General features: G+C 36.6%; 1 protein-coding gene across 8 annotated transcripts in view; it reads left to right on the forward strand.

Annotated features, from left to right (window-relative positions):
* The window catches only part of LOC111820999 (transmembrane protein 56-like), a 214,862-nt gene that overhangs the window by 5,894 nt on the left and 190,407 nt on the right, over positions 1-18,561 (forward strand). For all 8 annotated transcript variants that reach the window (XR_002824484.1, XR_002824483.1, XM_023733465.1 and 5 more), the window contains exons 2-3: positions 8,251-8,410; positions 13,707-13,796. Coding sequence is in view for 6 of the 8 variants with exons in the window: in XM_023733465.1 (XP_023589233.1) it covers positions 8,262-8,410; positions 13,707-13,796 (239 nt within the window). In the remaining 2 variants the exon portion in view is untranslated. The remainder of the gene's footprint in view (positions 1-8,250; positions 8,411-13,706; positions 13,797-18,561) is intronic.

Here is an 18,561-nt window from a genome sequence, read left to right on the forward strand (position 1 = left end):
GTATGTACCATAGTTTGTTTATCCATTCATCTGTTGATGGGCATCTAGGTTGTTTCCATCTTTTTGCTATTGTGAACAATGCTGCCATGAACATGTCTATTCAAGTGACAACTCTTATTTCTCTAAGATATCTTCCTAGGAGTGGGATTGCTGGATCGTATGGTATTTCTATCTCTAACTTTTTAAGGAAGCACCACATCGTTTTCCAAAATGGTTTTACCATTTTGCACTCCCACCAGCAGTGCATAAGAGTTCCAGTCTCCCCAAAGCCTCCCCAACATTTGTTATTTTCTGTTTTTTTGATTCTTTGATTCTTGCCAGTAATGCCAGGGTGAGATGGTATCTCATTGTGGTTTTAATTTGCATTTCTCTGATGGCTGGTGATCTCGAGCATTTCTTCATGTGTCTGTCAGCCTCTTGAATGTCTTCTTTGGTGAAGTGTCTGTTCATTTCCTTTGCCCATTTTTTAATTGGATTATTTTTCTTTTTGTTGTACAGGTGTTGGATTTTCCTGTAGATTTTAGAGATTAGAACCTTGTTGGATTTGTAATAGGCAAAACTTTCCCAGTCGGTAGGTTCTCTCTTTACTCTTTTGGTGAAGTCTTTTGATGAGCATAAATGTTTAATTTTTAGAAGATCCCAGTTATGTAGCTTATCTTCTGGAGTTTGTATGTTGTTTGTTATGGTTTGTATCCAGTTAATGCTGTGTATTAGGGTCTCTAACATTGATCCGATTGTTTCTTCTATGATCTTTATGGTTTTTGGTTTTATATTTAGGTCTTTGATCCATTTTGAATTAGTTTTTGTGTATGGTGGGAGGTATGGTGTTGTTTCATTTATCTGCAGATGGACATCGAATTTTGTCAGCACCATTTGTGAAAAAGACTGTCTTTTCCCCATCTTAAGGACTTTGCGCCCTTGTCAAAAATCAAGTGACCGTAGGTGGATGGATTTACATCTGGACTCTCAATTCTGCTCCATTGGTCAATGTATCTGTCATTGCAACAGTACCAGGCTGTTTTCACTACCGTATCTGTATAGTAGCTTCTGAGGTCCTACTTTCTTCTTCTTCTTCAATAATGCTTTACTTATCTGGGCCCTCTTCCCTTTCCATAGAAGGTTAATAATTGTTTTTTCAATCTCTTTAAAGAATGTTGTTGGTATTTGGATTGGGATTGCATTGTATTTGTACATTGCTTTGAGTAGAATTGTCATTTTCACACTGTTGCGTCTACCTATCCTTGAGCATGGTATGTTTTTCTATTTATGTAGATCTCTTTTGGTTTCTTGCAGTAGTAGTTTGTGGTTTTTTTGTATAGGTCTTTTACATCCCTGGTTAGATTTATTCCTAAGTAGTTTATTTTCTTAGAGGCTATTATAAACAGTGTTGTTTTTCTTTCATCTGTCTCTTTATTGGTGTATAGGAATCCAACTCATTTTTGTATGTTTATCTTGTATTCTGCTACTCTGCTGAATCTTTCTATTAGTTCCAATAGTTTTCTCATGGAGTCTTTTGGGTTTTCTATTTATAGTATCTTATCATCTGCAAACAGGGACAGTTTTACTCTTCATTACCAGTTTGGATGCCCTTTATTTCGTTTTCTTTCCTTATTGCTGTAGCTAGGATTTCCAGCACAATGTGAAATAGGAGTGGTGATAAAGGGCATCCTTATCTTGTTCCTGTTCTCAAGGGGAATGTTTTCAGCCTCTCTCCTTTAAGAATGATGTTTGCTGTTGGTTTTGGATAGATCCCCTTTATTATGTGGAGGAATTTCCCTTCTACACCTATTTTATTGAGAGTTTTTATCAGGAATGGATGTTGGTCTTCGTCGAATGTCTTTCCTGCATCAAATTAGATGATCAGGTGATTATTTTATTGTATTTTATTTATGTGGTGGAGTACGTTAATTGAGCTTCTAATGTTGAACCATCCTCTTATACCTGGTATGACTCCTACTTGGTCATGGTGTACTATTTTTTTGATATGATGCTGAATTCTATTGTCAGAATTTTGTTGAGAATTTTTACACCTATATTCATGAGAGATATTGGTCTGTAATTTTCTTTTTTTGTGGTGTCTTAGCCTGGTTTTTGTATCAGGGTTATGCTAGCCCCTTAGAATGAATTTGGAATTATCCCTTCCTTTTCTATGGTCTGAAATAGTTTGAGTAGTACTAGTGTGAGCTCCTCTCTGAGTGTTTGGTAGAATTCTCCAGTGAGGCCATATAGGCCAGGGCTTTTTTTGTTGGGAGTTTTTTTTCTAAATTTTTCAATCTTTTCTCTTGTTATGGGTCTGTTCAGATTTTCAACATCAATTTGTGATCATCTGGGTAGGTAGTGTGTTTCTAGAAATTTGTCCATTCCCTCTAGATTTTCAAATTTCTTGGAGTATAGTTTTTCATAATACTCTGTTATGATCCTTTTTATTTCATTTGGGTCTGTTGTAATGTCCCCAATTTCATTTCTTATTTGGGTTATTTGCCTCCTCTCCTGTTTTTCTTTTGTCAGTTTGGCTAGTGGTTTGTCGATTTTGTTCATCCTTTCAAAGAATCAGCTTTTGGTTTCATTGATTCTTTTTTATTGTTTTTCTGTTCAGTATTTCATTTCTTTCTGCTCTGATCTTTATTATTTCCTTTCTTCTAGTGGCTGTAGCATTCTTTTGCTGTTCTCTTTCTATTTGTTCACGTTGTGTAGCTAATGTTTTGATTTTGTCCCTTTCTTCTTTTTGATGTGTGTATCTATTGCTATCAATTGACCTCTGAGCACTGCCTTTGCTGTGTCCCAAAGGTCTTGGTGTGATGTGTTTTCATTCTCATTTGCTTCTATGAATTTTTTTTCTTTCCATCTTTGATTTCTTCTATTACCCCCTGGTTTTTATGCAGAGTGTTACTTAGTTTCCATGTAATTAAATTTTTTTTCATTGCTCTTCCTGTTGTTAATTTCTACTTTGATGGTGTTGTGATCAGAGAACATACTTTGTATTATCTCAGTGTTTTGGATTTTGTTGAGGGTTGCTTTTTGGCCTAAGATGTGGTCTCTTCTGGAGAAAGTTCCATGTGCGTTGGAAAAGAATGTGTACTTTGCAGCTGTTGAGTGTCTATATATGTGTATGAGTTCAAGTTGGCTGCTTGTGGCCTTTAGGTCTTCTGTATGTTTATTGACTTTCTTTCTAAATGTTCTGTCCTTTACCAAGAGGGGTGTGTTGAAGTCTCCTACTATGATAGTGGAACTGTCAATTTCTCTTTTCAGTGATGTTAAGGACTGTTTTATGTAGTTTTTAGCCCTGTCATTGGGTGTGTAAATATTTATGCTTATATCTTTGTAGTGGATCAGCCTTTAATCATGATATAGTGCCCTTCTTTGTCTTTTATGGATTTTGCTTTAAAGTCTATTTTAACTGAGATTAGTATTGCCACTCCTGCTCTTTTTTGGTGGCTGTTCGCTTTATGTGTTTTTACATTGTTTGATTTTTAATAAATTTATGTTTTTGTTTCTAAAGTATGTCTCTTGTAGACAGCATATAGATGCATCCTATTTTTTTATCCATTCTGTCACTCTCTGTCTCTTTATGGGTGCATTTAAGCCATTTACGTTCAGGGTAATTATTGATAGGTGTGAGTTAATTGTTGTCATTTTGCAGTGCTTTTTTTGTAGTACTGACGTTTTCTCTGTTCCTCTTACTCTCCTGTGCTGAATCCCTTTTGTTTGTGGATTTTTTTTTCATTTCTTTTGCTTTTGTAGATTGTGTTTTTACTGAGACTTTATGTTTTTCTTCCTTATTCTGATGAGTAGGTTTGTTAACTTTCTTTGTGGTTACCTTGAAATTCATCCTTACCTTCCTAGATTTTAACCAGTCTATTACTGCTTGTTATCACCTAGCCTTCCTCTCCATTAGAAAGTTCTATACCTACACCATTTATTCCCTTTTTCATTGTTCTAACGTTGTTCTCATTTGCAGATTAACCTCTCTGGTTTCCTGTTGAAATCTTGTTGGTTTTGAATAGTCCTTGACAGTTCATTTCCTAGGTTGGTATCGGGGTGGTGCAGTCTTCTGTCCTAGTTCAGGCTGTCATCTGATGTTGTTTTTTTCTCAAACTGAAGAACTCCCTCTAATAATTCTTTAAAGTTTTGTTTGGTTTTTACAAAGTCCCTTAATTTCTGTTTATCTGGAAAGGTCCTAATTTCACCATTATATTTGAACAAGATTTTGCAGGATATATTATTCTTGGTTGGCAATTTTTTTCTTTCAGGGTTTTATATATGTTATCCATTGCCTTCTTCCTGCGTGGTTTGTGCCATGTAATCAGAGTTTAGTCTTATTGTTTCCTCTCTGTATGTGACTTTTTGTTTTTCTTGAGCTGCTCTCGGGATTCTTTCTTTGTCCTTGGTTTTAGCGAGTGTGATTATGATATGCCTTGGTGATTTTCTTTCGGGGGTCTATCTTATATGGGGTTCGTTGAGTTTCTTGGATGGTCAGCTTTTCATCTTTCATGATATTAGGGAAGTTTTCTGTCAGCAATTCTTTGGTGATCCTCTCTGTGTTTTCCATTTTCTACCCCTTTTCTGGAACTCCAATCACTTACAAAGTTTTACTTTTGATTGTATCCCACATAGTTCTCAGAGTTTCTTCACTTTTTTTTTCTGATATTTGCTCAAAGTTATATCCAAGTGTTTCTCTTCAGTTTCACTCATCCTGTCTTCCATTGTTTCAAACCTGTTCCTCAGCCCTTCTATGACACTGGAAATTTCTGAAATCTTGTTTTTTAGCTTTTGGATTTCTAATTTTTGTTTTGTATGGTTTCTAGTTGTGAATTTATTTTGTAATTTTATTCCTGTATTATTTTTCTGAATTCTTTCAGTGTTTTGTCTGTATTTTCCATGAATTTGTCTGTTTTTTTCTATAAATTTGTCTATTTTTTCCTCACTTTTGTCTGCTTTTCACTTCAACTCTTGGATAGCTCTTAATATTAGAGATTTGAATTCCCTATCAGGTAGTTCTAGTGCCCTTTCTTCTACTGGAGAATAATATGGTGTCTTATTTAGGAAGCCTAGTGGAACCATCCTGTCCTGTTTTTTTTTTATATATGTTTTGATATTGTCTTCTGTCTTTGGGACATCCAGTTGTTATTTTCTTTGTTTATTGATTGTAGATATGTTTGTTTATCTTGCTTTTTTGTTTTATTTGGTTATGTCTGATCAGGTGGGCTCTGTGTTCCTTGTTGTTTGCTCATCCGTGAACACAGTATTTTTCACCTACTTGTCCAATGGGCAGGTCCAGTAGCTCAGCTGTGGTGCAGCAGGGCAGGTCCAGCTGAAGGGGAGGGGCAGGGATGGGTTGTCTGTGGTACATAGTGGGGCTGATAAGGTGAGCTGGGGTTCAGTGCAGGACAGTTTCTGGTAGGCTGCTCAGAATGCAATGTTCAGCACACGGTACAGATAGGCAAGAGGGAGGGGGAGGGGGGATTGTGATGTTTGGAACTACGTTTTTTATGGAAAAGAAGAGAGAGGAGAAACAGGGGGAAAAAGTGCTGAGGGAGCCTGCTGTTGGTGTGGAGAGACAAGAAACTTAGAAATGAAGAAAAACAAAAAGTAAACAAATAAATAAAGAAATGCAAAGTTTTAGAAAATGCTCCCAAGGATCCCACTGGTGCAGCCGCACAAACTGGGAATGTGGCTCCCAAGCCACTCATTACACCCTGACTAGAAAAGATGGTGATCATCCATAGCGCCCAGTAGCCAGGAGACAGGAAAAGAAGGTAAGTAGAAAGAGATGAGAAACCGAGAAATGAAGAAAAATAAAAAGGAAAAAAGATAAAACAAACAAAGAAAAAAAAGCTCCCAAGGATCCCACCAGCATGGCAGCACCAACCAGGAAAGTAGTTCTCCAGCTGAGCAGCACATCACAACCTTTCAGAAGTAGCAAAGATGGCACACATAGTCAAGTGTTCGAGAGAAAGGAGGGGGAGGAGGTGAGAGACAGGGAAGAAACCAGAAGAGGCTCGGAAAAGCAACACCAGCAACAAAGATGTGGCAGTGGAGAAGCCAGCCTGTGTGGGTGGGTCGAATCCATGCGGCACAGGAACCAGTGCCTTGCGTACCATGGTCTCTGCCTACTGGAAAGTGATGGATTGGCCACCAGGAAGCAGTTAATCATCCTTCTGAGAAGCCCACCATGAAACAATGAATTGGCCTGCCGGGAAGCTGGGATTGCCCGCTGAGAAGCCTTGGATTTGCCAGCCAGGAAGCCTCTGATCAGCTGGCCAGGATGAGGCAAAGGTAGAGCAGGGGGAGGCAGGGTAGGGAGTGGGAAAGTGTGTCTCCCTGGTTACCGGGTGCTCTGTCTTCTGCCGGGAGCTCTGTGAATCTGCTTTCCCATAATCCCTGTTCACCTATCTCTGACAGGAGTCCAAGATGGTGGACCCATGCTTCATTAGCTGATAGGGGACCGCCGCTGGTAACTCTCCTTGCTCTGTTCTCCTTCAGTTTCTTATTCCATTTGGTGCTTGGTTGAGTTCTTTATCTCTTCATTTGATGCTTAGGGTTTAAGCACTGACGTTTGTTTTACTGAGCTTTCTGGGTCTTTGCTGTGGAGGGATGGCGTGGTGCTTCTGTCTATAGTGCCATGTTAGCTCTGCCTCAAAATGAGAAATATCTTAATGGTGAATTGTTTGAGTGCCTTTTACTGGATTAGTTAAATTAGTTCATAAAATGGATGTTACATGATACCTATTTATAAATATGTTTTATGGCATACCTTTTAACAAACTTATATGAAATAAATGTTCATGGTACACATTGGATTTTAATGAAAATCAGTGAGCAAGCTGTGCCCAGCTGAACTCTAAGACCAGCAGGGAGCAGATAAAACCCTTCAGAGCAAACCAGCTCTCCATTTAAGAATAGACTCTCCACTCTTGTTCTGATGACTGGTTTTATTTTCTTTGTTTATCTGCCCCTCAGCAGATAAATGAAACCCTATTTGCTTTAATCTTATAAGAATATTTCCCCTTTACACCTCACTTAGTAGATTTTAATGATAATTAATTTATGTACAAAATGTTTGTGTATTATTTGGCTAATATTAACATTAGGCTAAAAACCCTCAAATTAAATATTTTAATACCCAATCAACATGGTTGAATTAAAAAAAAAAAGTAAATGAGCAATATAGTTAACGGAGTCCCAATGAGAAGAACTGTATATCTATATTTTTAATGAGCACAAAAAATAAAATGAGGAAAGAATTCTTTATAGACACATGAGCTCTATGGGAAGGTGCCCTGTGGGTGACTGATTCTTATTATGATATCTTGGTTGGAAAGGAATGAAGTGGGGTTATTGCAGATGCAGTCAATGACTTGGTTTTTCCCTTGTGAATTGGCTGTAGTAGGTGACTTTATTTCTTCACATTAGGCCGCTGGAAATGTGTATTGATTCACTGCCTTTTCATTTGAGGGTCAGCTCCATCAAAGATGGAGCCATAAAAATGCTCTGTTTGCTGGATATGAGCAAATGCATTAGTGTCCTTTTTTTGGTCTGAATGTTACTAAGGGTTTTAAGAACCAAATAAAAACTATGGAGGATTTTTGGTCCAAGGATATGTGTGAATGCAGAATATTTTTTAAAAGTTAATTTAAGTGGTAACAGTGGTATGATTCTTTTCTAAGACTGTGTTATTCTTCTTACAATTTTAATTTTCTTCTAAATATTGTTTGCCTACTATACAATTAGTTTTAATTTGGTAATTATTGTTTGTTTTAATTTTACAGGTAATGTTATTTCTCTTATGACTTTTAGCTTAATTTTACCTTAGAAATTATCCAACAAACTCTCTCATTTTATAAATGAGGAAACTGAGGTATAGAGAAATCAGTTGATTTTTCCTAAGTGTAATGAACAGTAGTATTAGTAAAAGGATGTCTTCAGTTATAGTACTTCAGATTTCCTCTTAATGTTAAACTTTAAGACTTGGATGATTTTGAATCTTATGTTGTTAAGGTTGTCTTCTAAAATTTACAGCATTGAAATCTTTAAGATAATAGATTTTCCCCCTTTTATTTTAAGTACAAATGTAAGATACATGACAAAAGCTGGTAAAGGCGAAGAAACAAACAAGGCTTAAAATTGTTATAGTTTCTTTGTACTACGTAAAACAAAGTACTTAAAAAACTACATACTCTAAAATGTAAGCAATTTTTAATGTAGATTTATCATGAGATAGCAGTTTATAGCTATCATTTCTTTTAACAGATTGAAGAAATATGGATACCATCACTAAACTAGGCACTACTTTTGCCAGCTTTGTCATCTGTCAGCTTCTTTTCCACTTTGTGAGTTCTTGGTTTTCAGCAAAAGTTTTTCCACGTTTTAATAGTCTCAGCTTGGAAGTGAAGATTGCATGGAATTTAAGGTAAAGCATATAAAAATGTAACTGCTTAATTAAAAAAAAAACTAGCTTTGTTATGTAAAGTAGCTCTCTAAAATATCTCAAAAGACTATTTTTCACTGAGGATGTAACAAATTTTAAGGTCACATGTTATTATTTGACCTTAGGGGTAAAAGGAAAGAAGTAGATAGATATCATACAAGACATCTTTTTAAATTCTTATATTGAAAGGTGTTATGACGAACTTATTTAACTTTCTGGGGAAGTATGGGAAGGTTAAAGTTAGACACCAGCTGTCTAAGACTACTGATTTGTCTTCTTTTCTGAAATATGTTAGATAAACACATGTTCTTTGGTAGTAATAAGAAAACATTCCTTGCGGTGTGAGTAGCCTATATATGGTATTAACTGGCTTAGGGCAGTTAGTTAAACACCACACACCAGAGAACACAGAACACAATCAGTGCATCCCAATCTCTCTTTTAATATACTTTTCATTCTGGTTCAGAGCCTTCCAGAATGTATTGTTTTGCTGTGTAATTCTAAAGTTAAAAATTACTTTTAGATTTTTTAATGGAAAAAGAACAAGATACCTAAGGATGTAGAAATCTGCTGGAGTTTTTGATAAATTGGCTACACATTTTCTTTTTTTCCCTGCAACTCATTAATCTCTTACAAGGTTTCAAACACAAAATGATGCTGATGACTACTTCACCTCCTTTAAAGCATTTCATGTGCTGAGACATCCCTGTGCATTTGCAAACCTCAGTGAATGGTAGCAGCTATGGGAATATTGTTTGTTGTTATTTAGTTGAAGTAAATGCTAAGCATAAAACAAATTCAGCAAGTCTTTAAAATTGCTATAATTGTTTTTCATTGACTTTTCCTTTTAGAATTAAAGAACTTCTGCCAAATATCTTCAGTTTTTGAGAAACAGCATATTTCACCTGACATCCTCTATCTTTGTTTGAGTCAAATTCTTTCGCGGGCATCCAAGTTTTTTGTTTCTTTTTAATTTGTGGTAAATGTATAGGTAACGAAACAGTTGCCTTTTCGGCAGTCTTTGCATGTACAGTTCAGTGACATTGAATATGTTCATCATGTTGTTCAACCATCACATCATCATTAACCATTCCTGAATTTTTCCATCATCCTTAAAAGACTCTCAGTGTCTCCTAAACATTGTGTCTTCCTTTCTTGTGCCATCCCGCCCACATGTGGTAACCACTAATGAACTCTGATTTCTATATGCTTGCCTGTTCTAGACTTTTCATATAAGTGAAATCATACAATGTTTGTCTTTTCTGTTAGAATTATTTCATTCAGAATAGTGTTTTCCAGGCTCATCCTTGTGGTTGTAAGTATCAGGACTTCATTTCTATTTATAGCTGAGTGACATTCCATTCGTGTATGTACCACATTTTGTTTATCCATCCATCTGTTGATGAACATTTAGCCTGTTTCCACCTTTCAGGCATCCACTTTTGTAACTGATAATGTGAATAAGACTTTAGTGGTTTTCTTTTGCATCTAATACTAACTTGTTTGGTTCATACATGCTACAGTTCTTCTTGCCCAAAAAAGCAAGAATCATTGCTCCATATATGATTGAAAAATAAGAGGTATATTTTCTTGTGTTAAGAATAGCACACATTGTATTGGTCAAATGTACCATACTAAAGGTACTAATCATTATTTGTTTTAAACTCTCTCTTACATATAAAGGTAGATGGAATGGCAGAAAAGTGAAGGAAGAGGGGGAAGTCGGGGCATGCAGTCTATGCTACGAATTTAAGCTCTCCATTTCTTTTTCACTGTGGTTAGGGTAGGCTAAACAGTTTTGAATCTTGTTGTTGTTGTTAGTTGATACTGAGTTGGTTCTGACCCTATGTACAACAGAATGCAACACTGCCTGGTCCTGCACCATCCTCACACTTGTTGTGCTTGAGCCCATTGTTGCAGCCACTGTGTCAATCCATCTTGTTGAAGGTCCCCTTCTTTTTCACTGACCCTCTACTTTATCAAGTGTGATGCCCTTCTCCAGGGAGTGGTCCCTTCTGATAACATGTCCCAAGTATGTGAGACAAAGTCTCGCCATCCTAACTTCTAAGGAGCACTCTGGCTGTATTTCTTCCAAGAAAGATATGTTCATTCTTTTGGCAGTCCAAGGTATATTTAATATTCTTTGCCAACACCATAATTTAAAGGCATCAATTCTTCTTCGGCCTTCCTGATTCGTTGCCTAGATTTCACATGGGTAACTGCAAGTCAAAGAAATAGGGAAGGTATAGAGAAGTAGATACAAATATAAAAGTGAAACAAAACAAGTTAAAAAATGCTGTACATTATTTAGTCTTATCATTGCCATTCTACACTGCAGGGAATTACCATTTGGCAAACTGAGTTGCCATTTGAAAAAGGAGCCTAGGATGATGTAAAATTCATTTAGCTATTCAAATGGTGTGTTCTCTCTGTTTCTGTCTTTCTCATCATTTAGAGATACTCCTGCTTTCCCCTCCAACTGTGAGGTAGAGAATGCAAAAAGGGAAAAAATTGGCTACTATTTGAATAAAGTACGCATTTGTATCTTGAAACCTAGCCTCCAGTCTTGAAACAAGTGGATCAATACAGCACACATAGTTATTCCTAGTAATCAGGCAAAAGTCTCTGAACAGTGGGTGGTCTAAGCCATCTAACAGGAAAAAGAGAGGAGGAAATACCTCACCAGAAAATGCTCACTTGAGGGCTAACAGTTTAATTATAAATGAGAAATTGTTGTGTTTAATTGTTGCTTTTTCTGAAAACTTACATACTTGTAGATTATATATAAAAATATAATTTTAAATTTTTAAAATTTTCTTAGTTATTTTTATCCAATTGCTATCATGTAGCTTAGAAATTTCCATTGTGTTGAAATACTCCCACTTTTAAATCTACGGCTCCAAAATTTAACTCTCCTGTTTATTTGAGCTATATCATTTCTTTGGTTAATACTCAGACTATTACTGAAAGTTTAAATCAGTTACTTTAAATAGATGTTCTAAAAATGGTCACTAATTATTTCCTAGAAAACCAGTGTCTTTTTGTAAGCATAAACATTTCTTTTTAATCTTTGAAAAAAAATCGAAATATTTTATGTTGGGCAGCATTTTGCTATTTCTTTTTAGACACTAATGAATTTACATTTTGCTTTGTCAGCAATCTAATTTTAGACTAAGATAGGAAATTTTTACTAACAGAGAAGTGTCAAAGTATAGACTTTTAATATAGAATAGTATGTAAGCACAAGGTGTCTGCTTCTCCTGTTCCTCATAATGGGAGCTGTTTGGTCCATGTTGCATTTAACTGCCCTGGTGGCGCGATGATTAAGAGCTTGGCTGCTAACCAAATGGTCTGCAGTTTGAATCCACCAGCCATTTTTCAGAAGCACTGCAGGGCAGTTCTACTCTGTTCTACAGGGTCGCTATGAGTAGGAATCGACTCAATCGCAATGGGTTTTTGGTTTTAATGAGACATATGCCATTTCCAGCAGCTGAGGGCTTGTAATCCATCCCATTTACTGTATAACTTCTCAACCGAAAAGAGAATTTGAGGCCTGAGTATCAGAAACAGAGATTCCGTCTAAAGGAAACTTTTGGACTTAAGGTTATCGAACACTAAAACTGGTTACTAAGACAGGCTATGCTTTTTATTTTTCTCTCTCATAGAAGTTTTGAATAGCAACAGAAAGGTGGCTATAGGATTACTTAGATGGAGTGTTTCATTTCATCATCAAGGAGTTTACATTTTTCTCTTGCTATACCAAATGGAATACAGGTGCGCTTGGCATGAAAATTCCAGACTTGTAAGTCAGATAAATTGGGCTAATTATTTACACGTCAAAATGATCTTTAGTATTACAAAGGATCAGTGCCTTTAAATTAGTGAAATTCCTTGAGACTTTAAAATAGCATTTGATTTAATATGATTATACTTATCTATTTAGGAACATATCATCTAGTAGATCAAATATACTGGTTTTTGCGTTACAATGAGATTTTTTTTTCTAACATCAAGCTTATTTTGGTTGATATATTTCAGTTATTTTGAAAGATTTGGGGTCATATTGTAGAGCGATATTTACTGCACATCAGTAATTTACAGAGAGAAAGCTTTGCTGTTCCTTTCATTTTTTATTCTGACGAAGACAAAAGAAACTTCACTACTTGCAAACTCAATCAAGATGTGAGAAATCCTAAACTGTTGGATAAAAATCTTCATGTGTGCATAAATACACAGTAACCTACACATAGATCTTTAAGTGGCACATCATAGAATTTGCATGTCATCTGAGTCAATCAATTATTAATTAGCAGGATATGTTCATAGAAACTGATGTTTTTCATTTAATCCTTATTCTTGCAATAGAAGAAAACTGGACCTGGATTTTGTGAACATTTTGCTTTCACTTGGGTGTTTCTTTTAAAAATGTATCTCTGTATATGGGCCTCAATTTTTCTTTTATAAGGGCTTTCATAATTCTTTTAAAGAAGAACTAATAGTAGCTGCCCTGACTTTCTCAAGGGTTTGTTACAAAAATCAAGTGAAATAATGCGTGTGGATGTACCTTTAAACTGAAATCTCCAAGGTAACATACCTTTTTTTCATGATCCATCTGAATTCTCTTTTGACTATACCAAAACAAAATAACACAAAACAAACCCATTGCTGTCGAGGTGATTACAACTCATAACAACCCTATAGGATAAGGTGGAAGTGTCCCATAGGGGTCCCAAGGAGCAGCTGGTAGATCTGAACTGCCAAACAGCTGACCTTTCTTTCAGTTAGCAGCTGATCTCTTAACCACTGTACAACCAGGACTCCGTTTTAAGGATAAGGAGGTGGTTAAGGCGAGTAGATCTGGAAGCATTCCCAACTGATTTCCTAAAGAGCAGGGAACTCAGCCTGCAGTGACGCCGTTAGAGATGAAGGTGGGAGCAGGGGGCTGGGTAGTGGGCTTACCAATTGCCATCTCTCTGTACAAAACTCCATCAACCACACCATCACGTATGCTTCTGCTTTAGAGCTCTTCACCAAGAAGTGATTCCTCGGTTTTCTAGCAGGGGACTACAGTCACAGGCAGTCTTTTTGTCATTAATTCCGAAGTGTAGCCCTTGGGTTTCTAAATGGCAATTTTGTATTATACTCTCTGATGTATTGCACTATGATATTCAAATGCTTCTAGATATAACTTCTTAAGAACGCTAAATGTCTTGCCAGAATGAGTTAAAGTTTAGTGCAAAGAATCTAAAATCTTTGTATGTATTTTGTTTCATTTCAGGGTGGTATCCACATGCCATTATTTAGTGATTGCAGTCTTTTGCCTATATATTTTATTATCTGATGGAGCTCATATAGCTGATCCACTTGGGTAAGCTGTTTATTTCGAAGATAGTCCCGTTCATTTCTATTTTTATATTACTTATTAATAATGACATTTCTCTTTAAAATATAAAGTAGAGAAATGGTGTATGTTTTATGGAAATGCATGTGTTCAAGATTTATTTCAGCAAGGTGCCGTAAAACGGTTTTAGATTTGAATACATACAATGAGGGCCATTTTGACTTAGTATTGCAATTGTTATCAAAAATAGGGAATACATGGTGATGATATAAACATTTTTACTGTTAGCGAATAAAACCAGGTTATTGTAAATACTTTTCTGAGTAAAAATGAGTTATTATTGAGATAGGTTAGTCAACTTGGATAACAGCTACTTAAGACTTAGACTTCAAATCCATAAATTTTTAGCCATCAATTGATGTCAAAGAGATGAAATTTGAGAATTATTGACGGCTATGTGAGAAGAATTTCGCACCACATGAGAAAGATTTGAGGCACTAATAATAAATGTGTTCATCAATAATAGGATGATCTGTCAGATGGTTTAAAAAGTTTAAACTCATTTCAATAATAGCAATTTTACAAAATGTATTTCCTTGTGCTATATGAAAGTTTTAGTTCAGCTTAGTTTGAGAGATGAGATGTGTTTTGAGAAAGTACTGCACTGGGATGTGGTCGACATGGGCTCTGGGGACAAGCTGACCAGGCATTTTGACCACCACTGTTTGCAAAGAAGTTGTGTTTTATTCATCACTATGGAATTGTTCCCACCAGTATTATTCCAGTACCGATGAATTTTAATTGGAAAGCTGTTTTTCAGAGTGTATCAATTTAGTGAATTTAATTCCTTGACCAGGTTTCTATATAGTCTACCGAAACAATTTCTAGCTTTTTTTTTTTCATTTTTATTTTCTTTAGATGATCTTCAGAAGAACACATCTTTTGAGATGTAAATTTTACAACAAAGATGACTCATTGATTAATTTTTTTCTTAACAAAGTTCTACTTATTTTTTTTTATTTTTACATTTTATGCAATAATGTATTCAGTTCAATTTTCATGTGTTGTAGCTTTCAGATCCAAATTTGTAAAGAAGACATGATTTGTGCTAAATGTTTCCATTTCTGGTTTTAGCTGTTGACAGTCTTATTTTGTTAAAAATGACACCTACTTTTTTTTTTTGTCTGCTGAGATTTAAATACTTTACCATTAGTTCACATTATAAGTCAGATAAAGGACTGATCACTTATGTTTGTTCTTGGAGCAAAGAGCATTAGTAGGGCTAAAGGGCAGGATATTGATACATGTAGAGGTTGAAACAGCTGTCCTACTCTGATTATTTCCTAATCGTATGATAATAAGCAAGTCCCTCTAGTCCTCAGTAAAATGATGATGATAATAACATATTGCTTCAAAATCAGAGACTGGATTGGATGATTTCTCGAGACACTTGTGTCTCTGATTCAGAATAAGGCGTCAAAATAATCAGCATCTGCAATTCCATTTGGATCCTCTTGCAAACAAATCATTTGAGAACACATTTATAAAAAGTTATCTTTTAGCTAAATTAGTAAAACTTTTAGCTAATATATATGAGAAATTATGGTTATTTGTGTAGTTAGAAGTATTATCATAGCTAATACAGTATTCTGTGCGTTGCGTAGCTTAGAATGGGATCTAGAATCCTATTGAGATATTCCTTAGGTGACTTAATACACTGGAGTATCAACTGTAGTGGGTCCTTAGATATTCACCAAAGCCCATCATAAATTCCACTGGTGGTGTGGATGATGCCTTCCAAATTCTAGGGAAAAAAGAAAAAAAACAAAAACCCTTGTTTTACTCCCCTGGACTTGTGGATTCTGAGAATAGTTCTTAAAACTTATGTTTAGTACAAAATGTATTGGGTAATTTTAGCTACCCTTAGGAGGTTTGAAGTATTTTAATTTGGGGACCTCATCATGGATTGGCTTTAGGTACTTTAGAGGATTTGAGCCTAGTCTGAACTCCAAGAGTTGACGATTTATTCTCAAGGAAATTTTGGAGACTAGCTTGGGCCTCCAGTAAACTTCAGGGAAATTATGGACTACAGAAGATCTCGTGACTAAAATGAGTTATCTTGGACAGGAAGGCTACAAGATTTCCTCAGGGGCTGTGGGTTGAGATTATACTAGGAACAGCATAAGCCTGCTAATACTAATACTACAGGATCTTTTCAGTTCTGCTAAACTGTTATGTGTTTTACAATTTGTATTTGAGTTTTGCAGTATATATTATTCTTGGTTGACAGTTTTTTTCTTTCAAGACTTTATATATGTCATCCCATAGCATTCTTGCCTGTATGGTTTCTGCTGAGTAATCAGAGCTTAGTTTTACTGTTTCCCCTTTGTGTGTGACTTTTCGTTTTTCTCGAGCTGTTCTCAGGATTCTTTCTTTGTTTTTTGGTTTTAATGAGTGTGATTAGGATATGTCTTGGTGTTTTTCTTTTGGGGTCTATCCTATATGGGGTTTGTTGAGCTTCTTGGATAGTCAGCCTTTCATCTTTCATGATATTAGGGAAGTTTTATGTCGGCAAATCTTCAATGATCTTTGTTTTCCGTTTTCTCCCTTGTTCTGGAACTCCGATCCCAGACAATTTTTGGCTTTTGATTGTATCCCACATTGTTCTGAGGGTGTCTTCATTTTTCCTCATTCTTTCCTCTGATTTTTCCTCAAAGTGGTATCCAAGGATTTGTCTTCAGTTTCACTGATCCTGTCTTCTTTCCATTGTTCCAAATTTGCTCCTAAAACCTTCCATTTCACTGTCGATTTCTGAAATCTTGTTGTTTATCTTTTGGATTTCTAATTGCTGTTATTGTAGGATTTCTAGTTGTTTCTTTATTTTGACATTTCGTTCCTGTATTATTTCCTGATTTCTTCCATTGTTTTGTCTGTCTTTTCCATAATTTTGTCTATTTTTTCTTTATCTTTGTCTACATTTTCCTTCATCTGTTCGAGAATCCTGAATATTAGAGTTCTGAATTCCCTATCAAGTATTTCCAGTGCCTTTTCTTCTAGCAGAAGGTCATCTGGTGTTTTATTTTGGTTGCATTCTGGAGCCATCCTTCCTTCTCTTTTTATATGTTTTGATATTGTTTGCTGTCTCCGGGACATTCAGGAATTATTTCTTCATTTATTGATAGTAGATTTGATCATTTCATTCTGGTTTTTGTTTTATTTGGTTATGTCTGGGCAGACGGGCTGGGTGTGTTTTGTTGCTTGCTTGCCTGTGAGCATGATACTTTTCACCACCTTCTCCAGCTGAGTAGGGCAGGTCACTCACCTATGGTGCAGCAGGGCAGGTCCAGAATGGGTGGAGGGACAGGGATATGTAGTTTGTGGTATGAACTGGAGGCAACAGGGAAGGGCTGTGGAACAGTGCAGGTTTTGGGGGACCATGTTTGTACCACTCAGGGGTGTGGCACTTAGTGCACATTGCAGATAGACTGGAGGGAAAGGAGTGGATGTGATGTGCAGAGATAAGTGGGTGAGTGAGTGACAGAACAGAAAGAAAAGAGAAACAAAGGTAATAAAAAAAGAGTCAAAAAATGAAGTAAAAATAGTAATAAAAAGAAAAAAGGTAAATAAAATGGTGATGTTGTAGGATCCGGCTTGTGGGGGTGGGGGAGACCCAGCAGGGCAGTGTGCTGGTGGGTCTCTAGCCGAGCAGTGTGGCTCAGCCTGTCAAGAAGCAGTGTGGGTGGCCCACAGTGCTAGGTGAGCAGGAGAAAAGAAAGGAATGAGGGGAGAGAGAGAGAAGAAACAAACAATCAAATAAAAAAATAGCAACAAACAAATATGTTGGTGGGTGCACTGGCCATTGGGGGCAGGGCTGAATTGGGGTGGTGACGAGCTGATGCCTCTCTTGCCAGGTGGCATGGCACAACCATCTGGAAGGGGAAGAGTCAGGGAAGGACCTAGGTGGGAGGGAGAAAGAAAAGGAGAAGGGGAAAGATAAGGAAAAATATAAAATATGGCTCTGTGTGTGCTAGCCTATGGGGACGGTGCAGCTGAGGTGTACAACACAGCTCACCAAGAAGTTGGAGGTGACACAGGGGGCTGGATGGAGGGGAGAGAGGAAAGTAAGCAAGGGAGAGGGAGAGGAGAAACAATACCAAACAAACAAACAAGAAAATACACAAAAAAACAAACAATAAACATGGCGCTGAGGGAGCAGATCAGTGTCAGTGATGTAGACCTGGGGGGGGGGCACGTGCAGTGACTCTGCAACTGAGTTGTGCAGCACGACCCCTCCAGAAAGGGTGGGAGTGCTGAACAAGGCTGGGTGGGGGGGAGAAAGGAGAGGAAGTAAAGCTAAGAGACAGAGAAGTAATTGAAAAAAAGAAAAGAAAAAGAATAAAGAAAAAGAAAAAAAGGGTAAAGCAAACAAACCAAAATATCATAGCCTGTGAAAAAGGGAAGGGGATGGCACATGGGGCTCGGTGGGTGGCAGAAAGAAAAGGAAGGAAGGAAGAGAGAGAAACACAACAGAAAAAAGCAAAATTTAAAAAAAAAAACTCAAATAACAAATTAAAAAAAAAAAACCCACAGAAAGAAAAACACCCAAAAAATCACAGGCTGTCACAGCTTGGCTGCTAACCAAAAAGTCAGCAATTCCAATCCACCAGCTGCTCCTTGGAAACCCTATGGGGCAGTTCTACTCTCTCCTATAGGGTCACTATGAGTCAGAATTGACTCTAGGCAACGGATTTTGTTTGATTTTGTAAAGAAGGGGAGGAGATGGCACACTGGG

The sequence above is a fragment of the Trichechus manatus genome, unplaced genomic scaffold, assembly GCF_000243295.1.
Source record: "Trichechus manatus latirostris isolate Lorelei unplaced genomic scaffold, TriManLat1.0 scaffold00058, whole genome shotgun sequence".
NCBI lineage: Eukaryota > Metazoa > Chordata > Mammalia > Sirenia > Trichechidae > Trichechus > Trichechus manatus.